Source organism: Hirundo rustica, chromosome 4, assembly GCF_015227805.2.
Source record: "Hirundo rustica isolate bHirRus1 chromosome 4, bHirRus1.pri.v3, whole genome shotgun sequence".
In the NCBI taxonomy this organism is placed as follows: Eukaryota; Metazoa; Chordata; class Aves; order Passeriformes; family Hirundinidae; genus Hirundo; species Hirundo rustica.
In genome coordinates, this window is record NC_053453.1 from 13,924,256 (window position 1) to 13,951,985 (window position 27,730).

At 39.6% G+C, this 27,730-nt stretch overlaps 1 protein-coding gene across 2 annotated transcripts; it reads left to right on the forward strand.

Moving 5' to 3' along the window:
• The first annotated feature begins 3,726 nt into the window (after positions 1-3,726).
• Positions 3,727-27,476, forward strand: BCAP29 (B cell receptor associated protein 29). 2 transcript variants are annotated; one of them, XR_009207753.1, is made up of 9 exons: positions 3,727-3,860; positions 4,110-4,213; positions 7,682-7,782; positions 9,882-10,032; positions 15,046-15,181; positions 17,766-17,877; positions 25,044-25,144; positions 26,050-26,216; positions 26,516-27,476. XR_009207753.1 is itself a non-coding variant. In XM_040061612.2 (8 exons), exons 2-8 carry the CDS (start codon positions 4,122-4,124, stop codon positions 26,552-26,554), a joined length of 732 nt encoding a protein of 243 aa, XP_039917546.1. In that variant the 5' UTR covers positions 3,727-3,860; positions 4,110-4,121; the 3' UTR covers positions 26,555-27,476. The 2 variants fall into 2 exon arrangements, 1 of the variants encoding a protein (XP_039917546.1); XM_040061612.2 differs by lacking the exon at positions 26,050-26,216.
• Positions 27,477-27,730: the final 254 nt, after the last annotated feature.

Sequence of the window (27,730 nt, forward strand, 5' to 3'; positions counted from 1 at the left end):
TACTACTTCTAATACTTCACTTTTCTTCAGCTAATATTCTTCATGTAAATTATGAGCTCCCAATTTTAGAGCAAAAGGTCTTACTTCCCAACTGCATGACTAGGTATTTTGTACTGCCATTTCCAGTATCGGGTTGATCAAATTATTTTACAACACAGTTCTCAGTTCTGAAATGCCTCCAGCCTCCTCTGAAGTAAAACTATGCACCTGAATTATAGAAGAAAAGGATTTGTGAAAATACTAACCCTTTGTTGCCATTTTCTTAAAAGTTTTATGATTTGGCTAGCAATTATTATATGTAGTAAATGGTCCCACTAGCCTCAAGGAGCAGAGAAGAAAAATTTATTATATATAATCAACACAAAGGCTTTATTTTTTCTGTATTAGTGGAAAAATTGAATTTGAGAGGACTGGAAATACCTTGACCTATTTAGGAACTGAGTAGTTGATGACTTTGAAGGCAGCAGTTGTTATGCCTGTGTGAGATTAATCACAGAGATTTTTGCCTGAAGTACAAGACCTAGGTTGCTGTCAATATTGGTAGTAATTATGGAGTGCTTGATCTGGCCTTTTATGTATCATTAAAGTCAGTGGAAGTTCATCATCCCTTTTCAAGGGTGAAATGAATTGTAAACCTTCCATTCTGAATTTTATATGCATCTGAACATACTTCACTGTGTAGAATAAATGGCAAAGTTGGAGTCTTTAAGCCATACTTTGAATACGATACTGTTCCAATATATATAAATTGCTAAGGATGAGAGTTATTCAGCTACCAGTGTTGTTTTTAGAATATGGTCATATTTCTCAAAGCATTTGAATATGGAAAAATACTAATTTCCAGTTTAAAACCACTGGATGTAGTCCTTCTCCTGTATATGTTACTTTTAACATCGCCAGGTGGTCAGTCTTTCTATTTTCCAGTTTTTAAAGCAAGTAACATAAGATACAGAGCATTGTTTCCTATTTTAGGTTCTTGGCCTCCTGTAACTGATCCTGTTCTTTATGTTAAACCCCCCTGCACAACAATACCATATTCTCATAATGCCTGTATGTTTTTTGCAACTTTTATCCTACTACAATAACCCCAGCACCCTCACACAGCCTATACAATCCCATTTGCTCTATTGCCTGTGGTTAAATTTCTTAGGTCTCTTGGGCTGGACAAAAGCAGTGTGTGATGATAAGGCTGTCACAAAAGACAAAATAATACAGAACAAGTTTAAACTTTCCTTTTGTTTCAGAAGAGAATTAGTTGATTTTACTCCTCTAACCAGTTAATATATAGGCATTTCCTATTTCTGCTTCTAAATACTTTGTCATGTCCTTGATGGAAGAGAAGGGTATTTCTTTTAATGTTTGAAGGTTTGTGAATTTTTTTCCCCTAAAGCAGCCAGCCATTATAGATATATATACACACATACATACATTTTTATATATATATATATATATATAGTATGGCATCATATTGATCATATGGTGGTTCAGTATAAGAGAGATAGCCTTAGATCAACAACGCAGACTTCTACAGCTTCAATCAGAATTCCTTCCAGGAGCAGCAGAGTGCACTCAACAGAAGAGTGTTAGCAGGAGACATCTCTTTTCTTCAGATCTCATTTTAGGTTGGTGGGGAACATGCATCAGCTGCAGAGGAGGTGCACAGCCATCACATTCAAAGTGAGTCTTTCTGAGATCGTATGAAGCCCCTAAAGTGAAAAAGTGACTCCAAGTCTCTGGCATCAGGGACAAGTGCATACAGTCCTATCAGTATGAGGCTATGCTAGTGAGAGAGCAGCTTACAGTGCTAGAAAGAGGTGAGTGAGCAGCTCAGAAATGGAAACTGCTCTGTGTGAGAAATTTTGTGTCAGATAAAAATATGTATAATGATGCAAGCAAAGCAAAACTGCCATGAAAAGGAGCCAGACGTCAGCAAAGGGTGAAGAATAGACTGACCCCCTCCCCCACCAGCAACCACCAGAAACAATGAAGAATAGAAACTAAAGGTCACAATGAAGAATGGAAACTAGACATCGCAAGGAGGAATGGAAACTCGGAGGGGACTACTAACATGAACATGTATAAACACCTGCAAAATTAATGGTGTGTATGTTGATAGAGCGGTGACTCCCCATGCACCCAATGCTGTCCTGCCCACTTTTTGCAGAACACAAAGTTAATAAATTGCTTAATTAAAAAATGGAATAAAGGAGTACGTCTCCTCATTTATAACATCTGTAATTAAAGGAAAGTATTTCTTCATGTTTTAACAGCTTCAGTGAAGTATTGTGGCTGTAGGCCAATAGCTAAAATGTAATAACCAGAATATTCTAAGAGGCTGTGTTTTGTCTATAGTGCTGATTAAATATGTTTATGAAAATGTGTTAGAAATTCTACTTAAAACTGGGCCTATTCCTACTCTCTAGATTGGATTGAAATGACACCTTATATCTCTCTCCAGTATTTGTTGTGCATAAACAATTATTTAGGATGTAACCTTTCATCCAGACATTGCTTGGCAGCAACTAGGAAAATGTTGACACACTGGCTCCTCTATCCCCAGGCTGCAGACCTGGGAAATTTTAAGTAAACAATTTCAGACTGTGAGCAGCTGCAAACAGCTCTGCTCAAAACTGCTTATGCAAGAACTTCCCGCCCCGTGTCAGTTCCAAGGGATTAGAGTAACAAAGAACTACTATTCATAGCATTTTATTTGTCTCATGTTGATGGAACTTGACTGGAAAAGAATTCCCCAAAGAAAGTAGTTGTGTCAAAGAGTGCTGGTGATGCCCAGGTAGACAAGGTGTCCTCTTCCACTGACACACCTCAGCATGTTAGGATCAAAAGGAAAAATGATCAGAGGATATGCAGGCACAAAGGAGAGTTGCACGGAAATAATGTTCTTGGAGCTTTGGTATGCTGATAAAAATCATTGCACAGGACAATAGGATAGAACGGGTTTTCTGAAGGAATAGTGTTTTATTCATTAGGCCCAAACAGGCCTGTTTGACAGTGAGACTGTTCAGTTGTTATTTGTGCCGTCTTTATGAATACTAGACCTGTTTTTCTTGAGAACACGATTTACTGTCTCTTAATACATTAATGTAGTGTAACACATGGAGGAGGGAATAGACGGACACACGCAGTATTTTAACCGAACTTTAGAAACTCATGCTAATGCTGGAGAGCAGAGGTGAAGTCCCCAACCAATTAAGCTCGAGTCATGGAGCAGTGGGATGATCACAGCAGGATTCCGCAGCAAAACGCTAACAACCATTCCCTAGATAGGAAAAAGATAATGCTCATTTGAACCCTTCTCATCGCGCAGATCCACGCGTCCCCAACAGAGGTGCGGCGCCTCGGTAACTCCGCGCCTGTCGTTCTCGGCTCCCCGCTCGGCAGGAGGCACCGCACGTGTGCCCGGGCCGGGGCGAGCGCGGCCTCCGCGGCGGGGGCGGGCCGGGCTGGACTCTGCCTGCCTCCCCCGCCCGCACCTTTCCCGGGCCGGGCTGGACTCTGCCTGCCTTCCCCGCCCGCACCTTTCCCGGGCCGGGCTGGACTCTGCCTGCCTCCCCCGCCCGCACCTTTGCCGGGCCGGCTGGATTCTGCCTGCCTTCCCCGTCCGCACCTTTCCAGGGCCGCACAGGCGGAAGCTCCGCGCCGCCTCCGCCGTGTCACTCAGCCCCGTCCCGGCCCACACCCCCGGGCAGGGCGGAGGAGGCACCCTGTCCGCACAGACACCTCGTTTCCCCCGCCCCGTGCCGGCGGGAGAGACCAGCCGGCGCTTCCGCGGCCCCGGCCGGTGAGGCCCCGCTCCCGCCCCTTGGCCGCCATCAGCTCCGCCGAGTACCGGCGCTGACGAGGTTCGAAGGCCAGGCGGGAGGGAGGGAGGATGAGGCGGCCCCGGGGCTCCGCGGCCGCGCAGGGGACGCCGGCAGCGCTGGGGGGGCGGGAGGAACCCGCGGGGCCTCTGCCGGGGACTCTGCCCGCCGGGCCGGCGCGGCCTCGGGCTGTCCTGGCCTCGGGCTGTCCCGGTCCCCTGCTCCCTGTCCCGGGTGTCGTTCGGGAGGGGATGTCAGAGCCGCCCGCCTGAGCCGCCCGTTCCTCCGCAGGCCGCCGGGACGATGACTTTCCAGTGGACGGCAGTGGCTACCTTCCTGTACGGCGAAATCGGAGTAATTCTCGTGCTCTGCCTGCCGTTCATTTCTCCGCTGAGGTAGGAGGACTTAGGTGTGCTGAGCAACACAGCCCGCTCTTCTCATCAGTTTGGGTTTATTTTACGCCTCTGTTTTCATAACCGCGGAGCTTTGCTGCATCCTAAACTAGTTGTGAACAAAGCCGAAGGCTTGCTGTTTGGGACTTGAGTATCAGGAGGTGCAAGAATCGCAAGCTTCTTTGAGGAGCTTTATGTTTTCTACGCAGTGCTGATTCATCCGAGAGCAGCGGTCGGGGTGTCCACAGGGGCCCCCTGCTTTGCTTCAGCAGGTGGGACGGCTTCTCCCAGAGTTGTGGAGCAGGCAGCATAGAGGAAGGCATCTGGCAGTAATAAATGAGAGGAGAGTGCGTTTTTTCAGCAGTTAGTCAGATTTGTGGGGTGCAACTTTATGTTTTGGTGTACACTAGGCATTGCGGGTGCGGAACAGATAAGGCGTCAGATGTTCAAAGCAAGCGGCAAACTGTGTGTAACGGCTGCAAGACATTTGTGGTCACTTGTTTAAAAAAACTGGACGTGAGTTTGAAGCTGAAGGTTCAAGACTACTGGAATAAAGGCCTCTGTAAAACTATAAAAACTCATATATAGATTAAGAAAATAGTACTGTTACACAACACAAATATTAAGAAAATAATAAATTCTTGTCAAATGCACACAGTAAGGGAAAGAAAAAAAATGAATTCATTACCCTTACTGTATGCAGGGGCCTGACTTACAGCATTATCTTGTTTCCTGTAAGTAGCTCTTCAAATTTGGTAATATTATTTTCCTACAGGAAATAAAGCTAGATTCTCTGCAGCAGGCAGGAGAAGCAGACTTATGATTTCTTTGCAGAATAACAGGAAGTCTTAAAAGAAGAATGAAACCTATGACCCCCCAGAACAACAAGCAGAAGGAAACTTTAAAGCTGGTTTTGTTTTTTTTTTAAAATGCTGCTGTCTCAGCAGTGCTCTGTAAAAACTGTTGCATGTTTCTTTCCTGCATCTTTAGATATATTTAGAATGATGTAGCTTTTTCTGTCCTCTTAAGGAACAAGAGTAGTTGTGGAAAGTCTGGGTTTAACTACTTAAGCCTTTGGAGGACTCTTGAAAATGACTGGCTCCTCCACAGCTGGTACCAATGATTAAGCATGTTTCCTCAGCTTGAGAAATTGAAACTGTTCTAAAATCCAATTCAGCTTCTGGGTTTTTACAAGTTGGCTTGAGAGGAGTTCAGCATTTTGACATTGACTGTTGAATTGTTGTATTCCTTATTGGTTTCTAAGCAAAAGTGCAACTATGTAAGAGAAGAGGAGTATTATGGGAGTCATAATCATCAGATTATTATTGGTTTATGTGAGGAAACTAATTGCAAGAATTTCTGCAGGCTGATGTCACAAGCAGAATACTTTGGGAGTATTGAAATATATTTCACTTATGATGCAAACAGTCCAGCGTTTGTGGTTGAAAAGCAAATTTGTAATGTGCAGCTTTGCCAAAATTCATTCAAACATTAAACATGGTGCTCTTAATTATAGGAAAGGATAGATTTGTGTGCTTTTTTTGGAGCATTCAGCTATTCCTCTGAACAGTGGTTTCCAAATGCATGAAATCACTTCATCCTTTATGTGATATTTACAATTATCTTCTTAACAAAACTAGCAGGAATCTTGTGGGTTAAAAATCATATTTAGCTGCTGTGACAGTACCCAAGGGCAGCAGCTCTGTCTGATGCATCTTGGTGACCTGGGAGCCGGTTCTGTCAGCAGTAGAGCATGCGTGATTACTGGCAGGTGGGAAACTGCTGTTCTTGAAAGTTTTGATTTATTCAGTTGTCAGTTTTCAAATGGATTTGTTGTCTCTCGTGTGTGCACATTTTAAATTTTTTTTTCCCAGATTTGCTAACAAGTTTATAAGTTCCTGGGGAAAAAGTAAATTGACAGCATAAAAATGCAAATACACCAAGAGACAGATCTGTTCTGCTAGGTGTAGTACATCTAAAATGGTGGCTAGTATTATAGTTTGGAAGTTTTAGATTTATATGACTTTTGTCACCAAAAGAAAGTGAAGTTTTAGTAAATGTGAATGTCAATATTTGTTGAGGAAAAATAAATGTGAAAATAAAATGCAGGAAGATTTTCCAGTAAAGTGATTGATTTTTTATCCTGATTATAACTTGGCAGTGTAGTTTATATAGGGTCATACCTCAAAGAATCACTTATTAAGTGAAGGTCAGTATCGAGCTTGAAAATTGCATGTTTAAAGAGTTAGTTTGCTTTGCCTGAATAGTATCTTGAAGTAAGCTTTTTGTTTGATACAGAGTGTGGCTGTTTGCTGTAAAGAATTCATCTTATACTAGAAGACTTGAATGAGGTTTTTGCATGCACAATGCTAAAACATTTTAGTTCTTTCTGGTGGAGAACTGGAAAGAACTATAGGAGATGATACTACAGTCTCATTTAAATTAAATTCATAGAAGGTTGGAAACCGCTGTTAGACGGCAAATTTTAACAGTCTCTGGAAAGTGTAAATAGTCTTAACAAAAGTACAAAATTTTACCTCACATAATCAGATGGTGAGTGGTATGTCCGTGTTACATCCTTTTGGCATGACTAGGTATTATTTAATTTATGCACTATTCTAACCTGCAGCAAAGGACAGTAGATGCTCTGTTACCACTCGTTTCAATTCATTTGAGCACATCAGATGTTCTTTGTGCTGCAAGTGTGACTTTAGCCACAGCCCTTCATGCAGCAACATAAAATAGACAGCTAATTATTTAAAAAAAAAAAAAAATTGTCTACACCACCATTGGCCTCACCAGAAGTCACTTCTGTAGCCAGAAAGTTTATGTTTGGGAAAAGGTTTTAACCCTTAAAATATGAACACAATGCTTGTCCTTTTTTTTTTTTCCATTACACGTTAGAATGTAATAACAGTCCTTGTACTTCAGAGTTATGCAGACTCATCTTCGCAGCAGATAAGCCTTCTGAAGAAGGATAGTAGAGAATTTCTGGAAGCTTTTAATTTTATTTGGCAACAATTTTATTTTGGGCAAGGGTTTATTATTTATTAATAAATTTAATAATTATAATAATTTATAATTTTGGGCAAGGGTTCATTTATTAGTGGATAAAAATAAAATAATGGAATAGGTTTTACAGTCTTTACCCTATCCCTTGTTATAGTCAGGGCTGAATACAACATAGTGCTAGTCAAAGTAAAAGCTAAAATAAAGCACACCTGCAGAATTCCTGCTATCGTGCAAAAAATTTGCAAGTTGAACCAACTGTATTTTCCTGTATTAACAACAAAAAAAGAGAAGTTAGATTACTGGAAAAGTTAAAGTATACCTAAATTATATTGCAATTAAAGCAGCTGTTCAGAGACCTTATACAAGTCTCTTATCAATAACAAGGCTCTCTTCTGTGGGGTTGTAATGCTCTTCTTTTAGAGCTTAATTATTTTTGAATAACACAATTCTGTTTTACAGATGGCAGAAGATTTTTATGTTTCCTCTATGGAGCAAAATGGCAGTATTTTGGAACAAGATGTTTCTTACAATAATAGTTCTGTTGATTGTCTTGTTTCTTGGTAAGTGTTAGATAATTTCTTAACAAATGGGTAAAAGAAACATGGTACATTGAGTTTATATTAATAAACTAATGGAAAGGATTCAAGCCTAGTGTAAGTCAGCTAATGTATTGAAAAGTTATGCACTGGAATGAAAGAGGAGAGGGCTAATACTGCATCCACACTGGAAATCCAAATGCAATTGTAATATACTGAATGAATGACAAGGAAAAAATGGAGCTCAGTCTAGGCTGCTGCTTGGTTTCCCTTTCTCACACAGGTAAATGAACTTGTTTGACACCAGAATTTGGCTGAGCTGCACCTCATGCAGCAGATGGCACTCTTTCTTTTGGTTGCTGTTGAAATAGGAGACCAGAATATGTCAAAGCACTGGGCTGTTTGAATACTCTTACTCGGTGCAGATACAAAACAGCTGCTGGCTACATTTGTTATGGGTAGATCCTAAGGTCTGTGAAGTAAGAGTAAAGCTTTAATGGTTGCCATATGCCTGACTGATTTCATTTAATGTCTGTCCTGGCTGCTGTGTGGTAAGCATCTCCTGTATTTCAGTAATAAAAGCAGTTCTCCTGTATTTTAGGGATATTAAGTAGTTTTCCAGAGATAAGTGTTTCCACTGCTTTAGAATATACATGCTACTTAATTCCAGGCTACTTGAAGTAGAAGGAAATAATGCATACTTTTATTTTCTGCTGAGGGAAACGTACAGATGTACTTGCATATATAACAATGTCAGACTGAGCTTTGGTACTATATTCTTAATATTTAAAGTACCAGAAATGCAATTAGACTGTTCAGTTATTTTTTAAGATTAGGTTTAGTATTCTTAAAAGTAGGCCTTTAGTAAATGGCTTACAATTGAGAACTAATGTATTTCATTTACTCTGTTGAACGTTGACCAAAGTTTTTGGTTTTGAGTTGGTGATGGTCATTGATTTTGTGGAAAGATAGAACAGGGCTAAATGGAAGCAGTGATGAGATACCTGCCCCATAGCATGAGGTGATTGGTTACTGCAGGCCTAGACTCTTCCGATAGCACAGGGGCATGCATTGTTTGAAGCTTCACTTCAGGGGTTTTTACCATTTAAATAACTTAGACATATGAGAGAGACAGTCAGAAGTGATGATATTCACATGTGCTTTTCTTTGCAGTTGATTTTGCCTGCTTAGACAAATGCAGCAGCAATTTGATAACATCTGGCCAAGATATTCTGCAAGAACATGTAATGAAATGTGTATTTTGTTGATGTGCAGGAGGAGATTTTAGGTGCTGTATTGGCTGTAGGAATGTCTGATGACCTTATGTTAAAGTATGTAATATGAACTCTTAACTGGGTTAGGTTTGGAGTTTATGTGGATGTAAGTCCTAATTAATTATTTTGTCCTTTGAAAGGTGTTTGCAGTGCACTGGCCCTTTTGCAGAACTATCATGAGTATGTGATGGATGAAAGAAGCTGAAAGATGCATGAAAGGCAGATGAAAGGAGGCTGAGATGTAGCTTTCCTCCTCCATTCTTTTTATGATCTTGTTACAGCTAGTCGTTACTACTGATTTTACTCTTGCTGCGTTACTACAGTCTTCCTATTTTGATGGATGTTAAAGAAACAATTTTCTCCCTCTATGACTGAAGCATAAAGTAGACCTTTCTGTCATTACTAAAACACACGTGTATCTGTGTGAAGCAAATACTTGAGAACATACTACTTCTTTTTGCTTTTCTTTCTCATTTCTCACTGTTTTTCTGCTGGGGAATTTTAGCTCCATTGTCAGCAGTGACATTTTTACACCATAGCGTCTTTGATAACATCTGCAGAGTGAGTTGCTTTGGCCCGATCCCTGGTGGCTGGGTACAAGTGTTTGAAATACCTGTTCAAGAATATTTTGGGCAAGGGTTTGTCATATTTCTGGGAATATGATAGAGCACTTCATGATTTATCAAGATGAATCTTTAAAATGTTTGGATAATACAACTGATGTCACTATTTGTCCTATTACTGTTTGCTGAGCAGAAAGTTGAAGTACGTATTTCTAATACTAAAGTCTGATTTAGCACAAGTGCACATCCACAGATCTGAATAACAACAGACTGTTTTTGTTTGCAGATGCTGTTAGAGAAGTCAGGAAATACTCATCTGTTCATGTGAATGAAAAGGCTGCAAATGTCAACAGTAGTGCCTTTGATCATATTCAGATGAAACTCTTTCGGTCACAAAGAAACCTGTATCTCTCAGGTTTTTCCTTATTTCTTTGGCTGTAAGTACAATGTTTTTCTAATGTTTATATAGTATGTTTATCACAGGAACTATTGCACAAAGTAATTGTAAAGATTAGAAGGACAACTTCAGGAGATTAAAGAATTAATTGTGACCAGGTTGGCTAAAAGGCAAGTAAGATCGGGGAAAATAATACCTTACAATTGTTTAAGGTTAGAAGGATGTGTGAGCAACACATGGAAAGAAACATTTTGAATGCTCTAGAAAACATGTATTTTGCAGAAGATTCTTTGGGGAATACTCACTCATTTCCTTCCTTAAACTTACACCCGTTGTTTTGCACATGGAAAACTCGAATAAAAAAACCCTCAAAAACAAAAGTACTGTTAAATAATATTATCTGGCAAGCTGGTGTCATTGCACTCTGCTGTGTTAAGAAGCAAAGCTTGAGCCTGACCTGATCCACTTCAGCTCAAGCTTGAAGTTAAGAACTGTAGGATAATATTCCAGCTTTCAAGGAAAGATTCAGTTATATTTCAGATCAAACACTTTGTGGCAACTTGCCTGCTATGGTGTTACGATCTTAAGTCTAAACTCTCTTTCAGGATGTTTAAGTACAGCTACTGAAACAGGGTAAAGGAAAGGGCAGTTCTGTACTACCCACCTGTAGCATCCAAGAGTACCTGTGAATCAGTAACCACAATGACCTGCAGATCTTACCAGCTGGGCCGGGAGCACATGAAGTCACTGGACACAGATAATGTGAACAAACAGAAACAGACCTGCTGGTCTGATGATTTCCTATTTGTACATTTTTGTGGTGGCTGGACAAGGAGTGTTAGTCCTGCTAGGAGTTCCTTCAGTGAGCTGCTTGACATTGCCTCAGTACTCAAGAGGAACACAGAACAAGAAAATCACAGACTTATGACAAACTTCTTCCCCTTAGAGTGATGTGTGGCCATTTTAGAAGACCATTGAGCATAAAGAAGTGTCAAGGAAAAATGAATGCGAAGCTTGAGCAGAAAAGCTTTGGAAAAAACAATGTGGCTGTAGCCTTGCTCAACAGTGATAGGCATGCATCAAGTTCCCTGCCTTCTTACAGAAAGGTTAAGTAAACATGCACAAATACATTTTTAATCTCTGCTCCAAGAGGAATAGCTGGATTGGTTCCTACACAAGAATTGGAAGTTGTTCTCTCAGGATGCTACTTATATTCAACTTCCAAGGAGGAGAAGTTGTCAAATGATCCCAGTAGATTATTTTGTATAAAAGCTATGCTCTTGAAGAGGTTTGCTTGAGGTTTATTTGAGCTGCTGGCCTTTCACGAAGATGTAGGTGAAATAAGCACTCCTCCAGTAGTCACTAGAGCAAAGGACTTTTCTTAGTAGAGCTGTTTTGCTTATCCATGAAACAGACATAATGTTTGTCAGGGAAGGGAGGGGAGAGTGTTCTTGGGTTGCCTTATCCCTTTGTACTGCTATACCATCACCCAACCAACCTGAGACCCCGACTAGTGTGAATGGGTAATGGGATGCCCCTAGTTCATTCTTTGTGTCAGTTTTGGTTCATTTTAGCACATCAGCCAATAGGAGAATTCCACAAGAATGGTGTATGGAGATCGATAAAATGGAGGGGGCTGGGAGCTTGTCACTTCTGGCAAGACAACAGCAGTTGTGATTGCAGAGCATTGGATACTGGTAAGGAAAATTACCTGTCACTAGGGGTATTGAGGCAAGCTGAGCCCATCAGCTGCAAACTGCACAGAAAAGAGGAGGGTCATAGACCCTGGAGACTGTCCCCTGCGTAGGACAAAGACGCCCATCTGCTAGTCTCACCTGTCCTCTGTTAGCCCATGCTGAGCCAGAGAGGGATAAGAAGGGCTGAAAACTAAAGAAAATCTCAAGAAAACATGAGCCCACCACTCAGTGGCGCCTTCTAGGAGAGTCAGTAGGGTATTTACATCACCCCCAGTAGTGGAAGATGCAGCTAGGGAGTGCATAGGCCAGTTGGGCATATAAAAGTGTGGCATCCTAGGATGGCAGAGGGAGTTGGCCAATGTCATTGCAAGGCTTAGTTTGAAAAATCACGATTCTGGGGACAATCCTGGTGACTGCAAAAAGGCAAACATTGCACCTGTCTTCAAGAAGGACAAAAACCAGGATGTAAGAAACTAGAGACTGGCCCCCCTGGAAAGGTTATGAATCAGTTCTTACTCCACGATGACTTGGAACAGCTGTCACAGATTGTCTTGGTATGAAAGACAGGTATCTGCTAGGGAGAAGTGGGGCCTCTCTAGGAATGGGGAATTCTAATCCCTTCCTTCCAAATTATTATAATTTAGAAGATTAAAGAGGCTTTTCAGTCAGAGCTATGGGAAAAGGAATAACAGTTCTTTACTAGTAAGTATAACAAGACAAAAAAACCAACAACAATTAATAATAAACAGAACCAGGAATCTTGAGGGGCTTTGTTTTACAGAGCCCGGGGCAGTCTGATCCTTTGGGACCTGGAGAGCACCAAGCTGGGATCGTGGAAACTCCTGGGCTGGTGGCTGGAACGGTGAGGGTCCCCAGCAGGCAAGGGGGGGTGTCCCGGCAAAGTGAGCAGTGCTGAAGAAGCTGTGACGGCTGGGCAGGACTGGCCCAGCTCCAGCAGGGAAGGCGAGGAGTTCCTAATTCCTGGGTGCTGCAGCAGATGATGGATGGTGGTAGAATTCCCAGGACCGGACCCTCCGTTAACAGTGGACTCCCCACGCAGCCAGCCATCGCCCGACTGTCCCCTCCAAAACCAAGAGCAGAAGGAGAAACACCCTCAGCTCCCGGAGCCCCCGAGCCTTTCCCTACCCCTCCAAACTAAGTGATCTACTGCCCTTGACACTTCTTTTGTGTAGGTTAAGTACTCTTTAGGCATCAGTATTTAGTCTCTTAGCAACTTCGGGGCGGGGGGGGGGGGGGGGGGGGGGGGGAAGAATTCTGTAGGGAAAGGAAAAAAAAACCCAAAACTAAATTTAACCCCCATCACAGATTTACTCAGGGGAATATGATGCCTGAACATCCTTGTTTGTCTTCTGCAGTGAGATGAATGGCTGTGTGGATAAAGAGCAGAATATTGCTTTTGCAAGGCCTATGACATAGGCTATCTGGATACTAAAAGGCACTAACTGTGGAGATACATAGCAGGAGAAATGGAGAAAAAAGCCAGTGGGAAATTCCCTGGACCTTTGGGCCCTAAGGATAATAACATTTTTAATTTCAGCTGGTGCTCCTCAGAGATCGGTACTGGGCTCAATATTGTTTAATCTTTTTATTAACACCATGGATGATAGGATTGAGTGTGCTCTCAGCAAGCTGCTCAAGATACCAAATCAGAGTGGTTGACATCTTTGAGAGCAGTGCTGCTTCTCAGAGGGAGCCAGAAAGGTTGAGGAAATGTGCTGACAAAAATCTCATGAAGCTCAACAAAGACAAATGCAAAGTCTGATGTTTTAGTGGATAATCATGTACAGCGTCCGGGCTGGGGATTGGCTGCGTGGGTGGGTAGGAAGCAGTTTTGCAGGAAAAAACCTGGGGATCCGGGTAGAGAACCAATTGTGTATTGAGCTGTGATGGCAAGGATGTAGTTAGCAGGTCAAGGAAAGTGGTTATTCTGCTCTGTCTGACGTGTGGTGCTGCAGCTGCAGGACTTAAGTCCAGTTTTAACTCCCCAAAATACTGAAGTACTGAAGTGGGGTACAGAGAAAGATGGAGGTGGAAATCTTTGACCTATGCGGAGATGATGGAGCTTTGCTTTCAGCCAGAAGAGACTTTGAAGGGAAAATCCTCTTGGTTTCTATGTCTGTCTAGTAGTAAAAAATATGGATCCAGTTCATCTCAGTGGATGGAAAAAGGAATGACACGATGTAACAGGAACCTGAGATGTTCTGGCTTGTGGCAGAAAAATACTGCTGCTGTCAAGAGCACTTAAACACTGGAACAAGGACCCTGAAGGATGGTGGAATCCCCCATCTCTGAAGGTGTTAGGAGCTCAATTGGACAAGCCTCTGAGCAATCTGCTCAACCTGCTTTTCATGAGCTGAAAGCCTCTTTCAACTTACATGACTCTGTGGTTCTCTTTTAGTTATGATGTTTTAATGACTCCTGCATCTGTAAGTTAATAAGCAATAGTAAATTTGCTAACCTGTGAAAAAGTAGTGACATGGGGACCTTAACTTTTTTAACCCCCAAAATAGGAAGGAAGGGAGCTTTCAGTGAAAAAGCAAGGAGGTGGAGGGAGGCTTAACTTGAAAAGGTCTGTTAATACTTTTCCAGTTATGCGAAAGCCAATTACGTGGATTTTCAAATTTCTTTGAAAAGCAGCTGCATAGTTACATTATAGGCATTAATTTAATTCAGTGTTGTTGCCTTGACTCAGCAACATTTGAAGGACTTCACGATGAATAATGAAAATAGTGACGCAAATAATCAAGGGAGGTACTTGCAAAGCTTAGAATTGAGATTACATATCAGTGCTGACATCCGTACGTGTTCTGATTTAACTGTATTGACAGTACTTTTGAAGATTATTTTGTTCATACTGCTAATTTTATTCTTGCAAGGCTGTTTATGAAATTGTGTGAATTTTTATTTTTCTTTTGCACTGTACTCATTACCCTAACTTGTTTGGCTCTTGTGTTTGGATATCAATCCTGTTAAGAATACTGTGTCATGTAACAGTATTTAAACAGCCTTGATGCCTCTGACTCCTTAACGGCTGTGGGTATTTAGAAGGAGGGAGGTTCTGTATCAAGTAAAAATCAGAATGTCAATGGATGAAAATATTTTCAATCTCTCTTGTTACTATTATTTGTCATCGATGAGCCTGGATCTTTCCCTTAAGGTGCTTAAACAGCCCTCTTCTGGTTTTGTTTTTACATCTACGCCGAGAGAGAGAAAAGGGCTTGTTTTGGTTTGTTGGATGTTTTGTTTGGTTTGATTTTTGCTTGTGGTTTGTTTTGGTTTTGTTTTTATTATTTGTGCTGTAAATTACAGTTCTGTTCACTGTTTTTCTTCACCAGTGTATTGAGACGTACTGTTACCCTTCTTACTCAGTTGGCAAAGGAGATGGCATCTCATGCAGCTCTGGAAACACAAGTAAATGATGCTACTGAAGCAGCCAAGAAATACATGGCTGAGAATGAAAGGCTGCAGGAGGTATCTTTGAGCTTCTTCAGTAACTTTGTTTACAGCAAGTAATTAGTACGAGGATGGTTTGCTATGGAATGCTTGTTCATTATATTCCTTCTGGTTGGAAAAAGAAGAAAAATATTTTTACAATATGTAATTCAGAATACTGAAAGCCAATTATAGTAGCATCATATTAACAAAGGAAATGGAAGTAAACAAAATAAATGAAGTTCTGCTTTTCCAGTACAAATTTCATCAAAGTAGTAATAGATTCTTAATATATCTCTCTGAATTTAGTCATAACAAAGTAGAGGGAGACACTAATTTTATTCCTTTTATTGCAAACAGTTGCCTGTTTAGGTCAAGGCTGTAGCAGTTCAGGATGAAAAAGCCTACTATATAGCTGTTTTTATGCTGACTGTTTCTTCTTAATAGGATTTTCTCCAGTCCTGAATATATTTTCTAACTTGTAAAATTTATTTAATGTATTTATTTAATGTAATCTCTATTTAATGTATTTTGTATTCTTCTATCTTTTTATGGTAGGTCAGCCAATTTCAGAATACTTCCCTTTCTTAGTAGGACACTGTTGTAATATTAATAAGAATACTACCAAAACTTTTCTTACTTAAAAAAACCACCAACAGACTGAAGAGATGTTATTTTTATGTGAAGAATGATTAGGCTGTGGTTCAACATGTAATTATTCAGGAAGGAAAGACATCAAAGATAATTAAGATAAATGTATGAAGTCTTTTCTTGTAACTGTTTACTCTGTTGACTTTTGTTTGAAAAGACTGAACCCTAAGCTGAGTTCAGACATCTAGACATAGGAGGGCTTTTAGAGTCCAGGATATTGTCAGAACTAAATTCCCTGTGGGTGTGTACAGGTTTCCTTGCAGTTTGTCTAAAGCAGTGTCTATGGTTACTGGCACTGTCATTTTTTTGTAATAAATCTTCGTACAAGGACTCTGGACAAAAGGTACTAGAGAGGATACAAACAAATCCAGTCGTTTGAGAAGCATTGTAAGACAAGGATCACTAGTCTCTGTTAGGTGTTTCCCAAGTATAAAATTATTCCAAAATTTGGGGATTTGGTATTTTGTCAGAATGATCCAAATTCTTCCCTGAGCCATGGAATTTGTTTCTTTACTGCCTACGGGTATGGGGGTTTTTCGTTTTTTTTTCTTCTCTGTCCTGTTGGGATTTTGCCAAAAGTCCTTTTTTTTGTTCTGCTTTCACATTCTCTTAGCAACACATTCTCTTAGCCGCTTGTAAATGATAGCCAGAAATTGGAAACTGTAGTCCTATCTGTTTTTATTTGTGTGTTTGATTGCGTGGTTTGCAAAAACAGGTAGCCACAGGTACAGGCAACATGCTGTGGCTGGATCTCCAATGCGATGGACATGGGAAGTGTTCAGGGTTGGAATACTTTAACTTTACAGACACCCTGTGGTTTAGGCTTCTCTGTGGCTTGGCCCCTGCATTTGTGTTTATTTACAAGTGTGTTTCATTCCACCGTTAGAGAGCTGAGAGCAATTGTACAGAAGGCACAGGCTGCAAGTATAAATACTGTGAGTTTACTCTGGTGTGCAAGGTCTGCACTGTCACCTGTTCAGAGGTTCCATGGAGCACAGGACTGAAGATAAAAGTTTACAGAAATAGCTATTTGCATACTAAAAGAAAGAAGTGACCACAAAGCAAAGAAGACAGTTGGCTGTGGTTTTATTACCAGCAGTTAAATGTCATCTCAGCTCTTTGATTAAATACCTTCTGGAAATTTTTTTTCAGCTCTTTTCCTTGGATTGTTTACCAGTCTTTATAAACAGTTCTTTTTCTTCTTTCTGAAATAATCTTTCCCCTTTGCTCCTGCCTGTGCCTGCTAAGCTCTGATATTGTTAGTTCACTTAACAGCTGTTTGTCTCAGTTATTTTACTTTTCTTGTTCCTGTTAAGCATTTAGCGGGTTTTTTTGCTGTTGCAGAGATGATGTGTGGTTAGACAGTAGAAGCTTTATGAGAAAAGGATCTTATTATGGGATCTAATCTTACACCTTAAGAGGGTGCATAAGTATAGTAGTGCCAACATTTTTGGAGTACAGGGAATACATTGCTCTTGTGTCAAGTGCTTACGTGGCTCTTCCTGGATTCCTTCCCAGTTCTTGTCTTGAATTTCACTGGAAATCGAATCTGGATGTTGGAACTATTCTGAAGATTGAAGTAGCTGGAAACCTACAAGGAGAGAATTAGAACCAGTTGCATGTAAACATGGCAGTGTTCTGTCACTGATAGTCCCAGCATGTATCTTCTGAAAAATCAGTTTTATAACCTAAATGGAAGTTGTACACTTGATAGAGACATGCAAAGTACTTTTACACAGGAGATAACACCATTCTATTACAAGTATGCCATTATCTAGAACACTGAGCTTGTCTATTTCCTTTTTTTTAATTTGGGAGGATTTTTTCCTACAATGACTATCTGCCTGTATCAGGTTGATATTTGATAAAACCTAATGCTTTGCAAGATCAGGGCTGACATTCCCTGGATATTTTGCATTAATATCTGACTAATGAAAATAAAATTAATTGTAGCAACTGTGGTTTTTAATAGGCTTTGAGTGGAAAAGGAAATGGTAAAAAGAAAGAGTCAACAGATGCAACTGAGGAAAAGTTGAAGGAGGAAGTTGAACATTTGAAAGCAGAGCTACAGAAGACATCACACGGTGAGTATTAGTTAGGACTTCTTTGCAAATACGAAAAAGATGATTTCAACACTGAATGTCAAAAAAATATTCTAGGTATAGCATGAACTAACTTAATCTGTTTCCAGAACACTTGGCATGGGGTTTCTTTACCGTTGACTAGGAACTGACAAAACATGCCATTGCCATCCCAATATTTTAGTAACTGTTCGTTATGAAAATATGTAAGGTGTAATTGGAACGCCTTATTTAAGTTGTAATTATTTACAAGACAGACTGATACATTTAAGCGATGTTGACTTGTCTTTATCAATGACATGACCAGGGTATGGAATCATTTGCAGGTTGCTTATAGGCATCAGCTTGATCTTTCACATCATACATAGCAGCCGCTCTCCCTGTATAAAATGAGGAGGTATTGTGGTTGAGGTTTTTTACTGCCACAGAGTTTCTGTCAGACAGCAGAAAAGTCCTTGACTAGTATCCTAAATTTATATATGTTCCGCAGCTGAGGTGTTAAGATGTTAGCTTTTTTAGTATTTTCTTTGTTTACAAGGAAACATACTGTGCAATTTGTAACATAATACTTTTGTTAGCAGCTTCCGTGTTTAAGGGTTAGGTTGTCAAAACTGCTTTATAGGCAGCCCAGATTGAGATAGAAGCAGATTTTACCTGTTTGATTCTGTCTTACTGGGATCTCAAGGTGTGTGATACCTGTGAACACCTGCTCATCTGAAATCAGTGTTTTAAGATAACACTGCCTGCGATCTTGTAAACATTAATCAGATGTTCAGACTGTAACAAAAATACAAATTTTCTTGGTAAGAGATAATGTGTTATCATCAAAACATAGCCCCACTTACATGTTGCCTGCTACAATGCTGTAAGAATATTTTTTGTTTCATGAATCCTTTTTTGCTGTCCACTGGGAATTCAAATAAGAAATGTAAACCAGCTGTTTTCAGCTGGGCTTGAAGCAGCAAGAATCTTTAACTAGAGCTTCTCATTAGTTCACATTCTCAGGCACGTTTGTTGGTGGGTTTTCCCCTCTCCTGCTGTTTTTCTTAAAGAAAGGGGAGAAAAGTGCCTTTGAAGTGACAGGATCAATGGAAAATTTAAATGCTTATGTTTTATTTAAACTTACTGGTGGTATGTAACACTAATATAATGTAAGCTTTTCAGTCAGGAATGCTAGAGAAAGCTAGGGAATAAATAGATTTACCTCATGCTGCTTCAGCTTCATTCTCCCCATGGGATGTTGTCCATCCAAGGGATGTTATAATGTAAGGCATGCTTGAATCTTTTGTCTGGGCAAAAGTTGTAGAGAGGGTCTTTCTAAGGAGTGAAAAGGAAAATATTTATAGCCCTTCTCCTGATGCCACCCCCCTCATTGCCAAAAACCCCATGGGTGGTATGGGAATTGCTATGGGCAGCTAGGTGGTGTTGATGTATGTCTGTCTTACCTTTTTGTAAGTTTTCTTGTATGTTATTTTGAGCAAATGGATACCCAGAAAGCTTAAAATACTTGATAAGAACAACCACATCTGTAGACACAGCTTTCTATAGAGTATTAGAGAACGTGGATGTAATTTACTGTTTTCTTCTGAAATTCCTGCAGCTGGGTAGGTGAATATTGACTGTCATGTTCACTAAGTGTGAGCAGTGCATTACACAAAGTGAAAGCTGAGACTGGAAAGTTTGTTTTGCCTCTTCTAAGCAATTTGTTTTATGCTACTGAGCTCACATGACTAAAGCACCTTTTTCTTTGTGTCCGTAGAGTCCAATCCATGAAGTTGCAGGGGGAGAGGTGAAGAGTGTGTAGGGTGCCACCTAATAATGAAACAGTACAAAACTAGTATGAAAATGAAAACTCTACTGGTTCTGATTTTTGAGGTTTTCTTATTGTTTGTTTTTCAGCTATAGTATTAGTTAGTCATAAATTCGGATTTAGTTCTTGGTTGGTTGGGGGTTTGTGTTTGGGCCTTTTTTTGCTGCTTGAAAGAAAAAACTTTTTATTTTCAAAAGCAGTTTCAAATGTCCATTGTGCTGGTCTGGGACACTTATTAAGCTGCTGATGCATGGTAATACAGTTTTTTAGAGTATGCCATGAATTGAAAGATGGTTTAAGTCAGTATAATGGCAGTCAGGAAGAGTCCTAAATGTATACCTACTTCACATTTAAGAAAACAGTTTAGTATCAGATTAGTGCTGTGACTTCAAAGGTCATGCAAATTTCCTGTAAAGTTTTGAATCAGTATTTATGACTGGCAGAGGAAATACTGTATGTCTCCTCTTTCTGAAATTCTGACTAAAATTATAGTGTAGACAGGTTATTACAGACTTTCAGGAGACTCATCTCTAGTTCTTCAGCTTTCTACCTTTTACAGAAAACAGACTACTTTTTTTTCCTTGCTTAACAGTGAAATCCTAAGTTAAGAAGACCTTATTCACATGCTTTGAACAGGTGGGGAGGAGGAAACAAAGTACAAGACTGAGCAGTGAAATTAGTAAAATCTGATGAAAGGTTGGAAATTAATTTTAAGATTTTTGACCAAATTTGCTTTCTTTTCAGGCTTGACTTTTCTATTACGCTTGATGCCTTTTTTTGCTTTATTTTGGAAGCAACGAGGGCTAGTTCCTCACTACTCTATTGCACACCCACATATTGTTGTCAGGGCTTTATAGGCACCCAGCAGTGGGGCGAGCACTTTGAGAGCCTAAATCCATTTTTAGCATACTTAGACATGTAATAACATGACTGGTTAGAAACCTTCTGAGATGGTATTTTATTGACACATATATATTATGAAAATGTCTTGTTGATATCTAGAAATAAATGTACATACTTGTAGCAATGCCCAGTACAGATGTGAGAATGTTTCTCCGGCTACACATTAAACATAAAATATTTATTCAGATAATTAAAGGTTCTCAGTATGGCTACTGGTCTAGGACCAGTAGCAATTTTTTGGTGAAAGAAGACATGCCATGATACTGTTTCATTTTGATGAAACCACAGCAAAACAATTACCTGCCGCTGGTCATGAGGTTAGACCTTAGAGAAGTTTCATAAAGCCTTTTGTCCTGTGGTCCTTGTGCTGGGGCAGGAGCAGGGCTTCATGAAAATACGTACTGGCACATCAAAGTCATTTAGGTGCTTTTGAACTGCAGTTCAACTTTTTCTGAAAATGTTTATGTATTGTTGTTGTAGTCATATGGTGGGGCAGGAGGAAATTCTAATGGCACTTCCATGCATCCTTTAAGGAAGTTTATTTTATGTACAGACTGGCACAAGTGTTCTTTGTTTCATGGCTGCATAGTGTTGTAGGAGCAGGAAGAGAGCAACAATTTGTGTGGAGGGCTGGTTTTGAAGTAAATTCTAACTATTGGCTATTTTAGAAAATATACGCGTACAGATGTACAGCTCTCACTTCAATGTGAAGATTACTACATGTCAAAGCATGTTAAAATACAGACATTGTGAATACATTTCATAAAACAGCTGCAAGGGAGAGTTCAGTTTGGTGTTACTGGGTAGGCTAGTGCCATGTATGGAAACTACTCTGGGCTTCACTGATGCACTCCACACTGATGCACTGAACAAACAAGTTTAAAGAATTGGCCACAGTCTTGTTATTTAGCCAATGGCAGAGGGAAGTTGAGAAACAAGGTCTGTCTTACTTAACCTTACTTTTTACAAAACTCTGAGATGATAACCAAAGGTGGGAGCCATTGCAGTGTCGCGTGCAGCAAGAGTTGATACTCACATTTGTTGATTGGAAGAGATGGCTGCATACAGCAAGCATGTGTTTATTATGTGAGGCTGTTTATGCCCTCTAATGATGCTATAACATCCCTTTTGTAACAAAATTTCATTGAGGTTGCAAAATGAACTTGAAGCAAATCTGTAAAATTTTTGGCCCTGCCTTCTCATTTTAAATTCTTGCCATTTTATCTTAAGAAGAGAATTCAGAGTTAGTATGGAGTTACTTGACTGGAGTTGTGTTCCCAGTCTTACAGCATGTTTATTGGCAAATCTCTTGAGCCGTCAGTGCCTAAATTCTTAAATGTGAATAGCTCTTTATCAACTTGAAAACTCTTTTAAGAGAGGGCTCTTTTTTGCTCTTCAACTAGTCCAAATCATTTGGGTTGTAGGCTTGTATTGTGAGTAATGCTAATGTAAGTTCCAGATGGTTTCCTTAGTAGCAAGCACTGTAAGTCAAGTGATTTAGTCAGACCAGGACTAGTAGTTGGGCAAGGAAATGCCCAAAGAATTATTAGTTGTTTTTGTTGCTGTTTGGTTTTGGTTTTAGTGTTAGGTTTTCCATTATTTTGAAATGAGATCATAGAAATGCTACAGCTACTGGGCTGCGGTAATGTAGCTCCTCAGAGCAGTTTTATTCCTCATCCTTAGAATTCAGAGCAATCTGAAGTAAACTGTCTCTCCTGGAACAGGGATCAGAGAATGTGGTGAAAGGACAAGTTCTTTACTTTTCCCAGACCATATATGTTACATTAGTTTATGGACTTTCAGTCACACATAAGGGTAAAGGGATACAGTTTTCCACAAATGTCTTCCATTGAAACACTGCCCTAGGAATAGGTTGTTGATTTTTCTTGGAAGGAGAAGGAATGGAAAAGGATAGCCTACCTCTCATCCATCCATAAGGATGGATTCTGGTTTTGGAATTTACTGATTATTCCTCTCAATGGGTGCATTAATGTAGAAGCAGCATCCTCACCTCGTGCCTGCTCATGCATTGACTTGGTGGGAGGTGTCAGCTCTGGGGGTTTGCTTGCTGCCAGTCCAGCTGTTGTGCTCCAGTGAGGCAAAGTAACAGGCCAGATGGAAGCCAGAAATAATAACTGAGTGTACTGTGCACACAAAGGATCCACTGTTTCCTGCTGGATCCACGTTCATATGATAGGATCCATATGACAAGCAGCGTACCTGCTGAACTCGGCTGCACTGCCGTGCTCGTGCGGCCAGAGGAGCTGGGCACTGGTGTGTGGGCACTCTGGTTCTTCACAGGGCATCCAGGGAAATCCGTGCTCTGAGGAATTCATGTTGCCAAAGACGTGATGCTCCTTTTAGTTGTGTGGCCCCAACAAGAATGACTCTGGATTCGGTGGTTTGTTGATGTTTTGGGGTTTTTGTCCATAGCCAACACAGGTGGGAAGGACAATCTGTTCTTTGCTTTTTCTTCTTCTAGGGTTAGGTGAGGTATTTCTGTCATACATCTGTTTTGGTCAAAACATTAAAACAATGCAGTAGCTTGTTTGCTTTCTTCATTTGTAGATTCTTTTAGATATTTTGTTCATGTTTTAAAGCAAAAGTAGTTTTTAGTTGCAACTGAAGTACTGTGCCACTACTTATAAATAACTAAATAGTATTAGATCAATAACATTGAGTTAGAACTTCTTCAGAAGTGAGATATTAATTTTTACTATACTATGTACAAGACTGTTCAAACAAAAGCAAGATTTATCTTTCTAATCATCAGATTCTTGGAGAAATGAAATAGCATATGTATTTTTTTTTGTCAAGAACTTAAAATTCAGGAGTTTATCAAATTGTCACAAGTTTATTTTATTGATATCCAGATTTTACTATTGAATATTTTAAACAGTACCGAGATCAGAGAGAGTAAATGCAGTGGGGTTTGACCTGTCACATGTGTGAAATCAAAGTTATTCCAAATACCAAAACCTTCGGAAAATCTGTATTGATGCTGTCAAGAATGACTTAAAAGATGAAGGAAAACTGTAAGAATATGGAAATGATAGAAAGGATTTAAAGAGGTGGGGTAGGGTTAAGTTTTAATCACGTTGGAATCAATAGACAGAAGTCTTACTGACTACAGTAAATCAGAATTTCAGGGTAGGTAAAAGTCCTGTTACAGAAAAACCACTTGCAGAGTTCTGAAATAAGCATTTTTTTTTCATCCGTACATTCAAATTAATTATTTAAAAACAACAGAAATTCTGGGTGAGGGAGTTCTTCTTGTCGGAGAGTGGTCAAATCTCATTTCTGGATGTTTCAGGAGCTAGCACCTAAAGAGAAATCTGGCTCATACCAGATTGCTTACTCAGCCCTTAACAGAAACCACATGTTGCTCCCCATCTCTTCAGAACAAGCTTCTAGTGGTGCTGCAATTCTTGAGTGCAGTGGAGATCTCTGGGAAAGAAGAGTCTCTGGCAGTTCGTAGTCAAGGGATAGATTGACACTTTTGGAACAAGGAAATTTACAAATGTTCTTTTTTTATTTGTACCATCAGATTTGGTTAAGTGGCCATGTGAGGCAGCCTTACTAGGTCATTAACAACATTTCTTTGTTCTCACATGAATACATCAAGATTTAGACTATTCTGTGGTGCTGCATTAGAGAAATATAACTATCCCTGAGGTAGCTATAGCAGAGGAATATGAAAATGTCTAAATGACCTTATGTAACAGCTTAGGACTAATGGCTTTATGACACTTTGTGCTGTTTTATCCTGCATTGTAAAATAGCCCCTATGGAGTCCTAGGCTGTTTGATACTGCAGCATAGATGTGCTCTCAGTTTGTGTTGAGATGGAGTAGAGTAATAATTCCTTTTTGCTCATGTTAAAAACTTCTTCAGAGTTGTTTATCCATGCATCACCATTTCTGCCTTTTCATCCATAAACTGATGCTGCTAATTAATTAACTCATGCATGGTAAAATTCAGAGCAGGATGAAAAGGTGAGGTCTGTGCTCCTGTAATCATATATCATCTTCCTCCTTACCATGTTTTGTAGATGGTCTCAGTTGCTATGTGAAAATCTTGCCCAGTGTTTGAGTTCCGTCCTCTTTTTAAGACGTCTGACAGTTTTGATTTTGGAGTTGCAGAGTTTTGTTTTTCTAGAACTTTCTCCTGCAATGTGACAGAACACTGTAATCATCACTAACTAGTCACCTCTTTCAGGAATTTATTGGTCTCACCCCTACCCCTTCCTGTTCCTCATGCTGATCTTTCTGAACATTGGCCATTCTCTTTCCGCTCTCTGTCCTCGGCTTCTCTTCCTGTGTCCGTCTGTGATGCTGTGTTAAATTCTAAGCATTTTTAGAGGAACTACTGCAGCGGAGCCCTAATGCACATCTAGGGCTCTGAGGAACTGCAGGAATACAAGTAATAATTAAAACACCAATTCTGGTATTTTACAGCTTTCCATAAGGCAAAAACTGAAGTGGCTGCAGTTAAAAAGCAGTCTGAAGGCCTCAGAAGAGAATATGATCATCTGATGAAAGAATTTGAACAGCTTCAGGTAGGTGGTTCTGGATTGCCATACAGGCACTGTGTTTTGAAATTGTACCAGCAAAATTCCGTTTGTTGGTATTTATTGTGCAAGAGAATTTACCAAAATCTTTAGGATCGCATGAAGTTACAATTGGCAGCATTCCCTAAACTTCTTCAAAATAGTAGAATTTTGTTTTGTAAAGTTACTAGCATTTTCTTTTTTGCACTTTGTTTGACAAAGCTCGGGTTATCATTAGCTTCAATTTTACTGTTACTTGGAAAATAAGGTTCAGATGGTTTTGCATGTGTGATCAAACTGAAATACTTTAAGAAAATTATAGGAAGTGTGAGTGTGTGTAGGGCAGGGAAAGTACATACACAATTTACAAAAGTAACTTTATTTTGTTTGCTCTTAAAACATGCTTTTGCAATCCTGGATTATAAATGTTGCAATGCTGTTGATTCACAAGGATTAAAAAAATGCAACAAACAGCCTAGGCTGAAAACAGGCTACTGTAAAATTCAAACTGAAGTACAAAATAAATTTAAAAAATCTAAACCATATTAAACAAAAATTCAATTAGCTGTTTGATTGAGTTTATGTGCATGGCTATGATACCCATAAGATACACAGTCAGTATTTCTGGTACAACTGGGAGTCTGTACTTCTAAGTTGTCTGACAGGTGTTCATATGCTCAATACCCAACATCTGTCTGGAGCAAAATGCAGTAAAAATGAAAGTCTATTTGCAAGTAGTGGTCTTTGGAGAAAATAAATGATCATTTAAATTATAGTGACCTGCTTTTCAAGAAGAGTTGTTCAGTTCCGTATTAATTAAAAAGAAAGGCAGTTTTGACCTGGTTATAATCTTTTTTTTTCTGTACTCCGTGAAACCACTTACTCATCCCCAGCCTCACCCTGTATTTTTACAGAGATTGCTCAGCTGATCTCTGTGTTCGATTCAAGACCACCGTGCATGGCCTGTCCTTGTGCTTCCCTGTGTGATGAGCCATAGTAGTCCTGCATTTCTAACAGATTTGTGGTCTAAAACACCCATCCTTACCATCTTCTGTTTACCTCTGAGTGGAAAGAACAGAAGGTACTGAGCACACAGTAGATGCAGCCCCCAAGGATAAATGAGTTGACAGCAGAAAATGTTTTCTGCTGAGTTTGCTGCACAGCTCAGCTGTAACACCAAAGGGAGCAGAACTAGGCTGCACAGCCCTGAGTGCTGGCAGCAGAAGCTCAGGTGTTCTGTGGGGTAGTGTTGATAGAAATGCAGCTTAGAAAGGTGAATGGCAAACAAAGCAGGTGTGACTGCAAAGGGGCAAAATGTGGTGGAGTCAGTGGTTTCTGATCTTGCCAAACTTAAGTTATTTTTAATCTGTCTCATTTCAGCAAAACTTAAATAAAGCAGAAGATAAGAAAGAGCTGTAAGTGCATCAGAGGCGAATGGCATCGCTACAGTTGCTTGAATGAGAAAAGTCTTGTGCTGTCGATGTTCTGATGTGTACCTGAAACAAAACTTGATTTTTCTGAAAAGCACGTGCATTGCAAGTCACTATTCAGATTCCTCTAATATATCAGTTGCCAAAATGTTCTGTGTTGCAAATAAAATGTTAAATGGCTTACTGGATTTACCATGGAGTTTGTCACTGCTCTCATGAGGAGAAACTCAAAAATCTTTCAACTCCACCTGGAGCAACCTGTTTTCCAGGCTTTTTCCTCCCATAATGGTAACAGATCACCATTGCTTGTAGCATTTGAGTGAGGTTGTATATCACTCTAGATCATAAAAACAATTACTTAAACCTTCTTTTGGCACCTGTTTGGAGCCTTAAAAATTCAGTTCCCAGTGGGTTGAAGAAGGCTGAAAGCTTTCTATCAGTGGAAAACTGAATGACAATCAGTCTAAGGAAAATAAAGAAAGAAACATTGCATTTCTAAATCCACCTCACTAGCTTGTGACTTTCACTTTAGCCACATGGATTTGAGTGTATTTTAACAAACAATATTTTGCATGCCTCTGGTTTATTTTTCTTTAATATATTGGGATATTTCAGTTTTGGGTTGGCTGGTATTAGCAGTCTTTACTTTTACACTCTTTAGATTGGTTTACTCCTTATGTACCATCTAACTTCTTTTGCCTTGCTAAGTAAAAAAATATTTTTAAACATAGATAGTTTGGTTTGTTCTGTTTTGTTTTCATGGATACAATACCTCAAATAAATGTGCACTGTTTTGCATAAGACCTTTTTGGAAAGTTGTTTTGAGTTTATTTGTTGTATTGAGTTAGTTTGTTCCAGTTTATATTTGAAAGTTTGATATGTTTGTTATATTAAAGGGATTGTTTAAATTCATGGTTTCTGGATTTATTCTTGTAAACCTCTCCCAGTATACTGTCTCATCACAGTTAATAGTTATATGCACTAGGAACAAGATATACTTGTAACTTGATGATGTTTAACTCTTCTTGAAAATACAGTCTTCATAGTGGTAGTTTTCCTTGCTCTGGAAATAGGATTTGTTTAGCTTAGAATTTAAACTCAGCTTATCAAATAGTATAAGGCATAATAACATACCATATTAAATAAGAAGGTATATGTTTTGAAA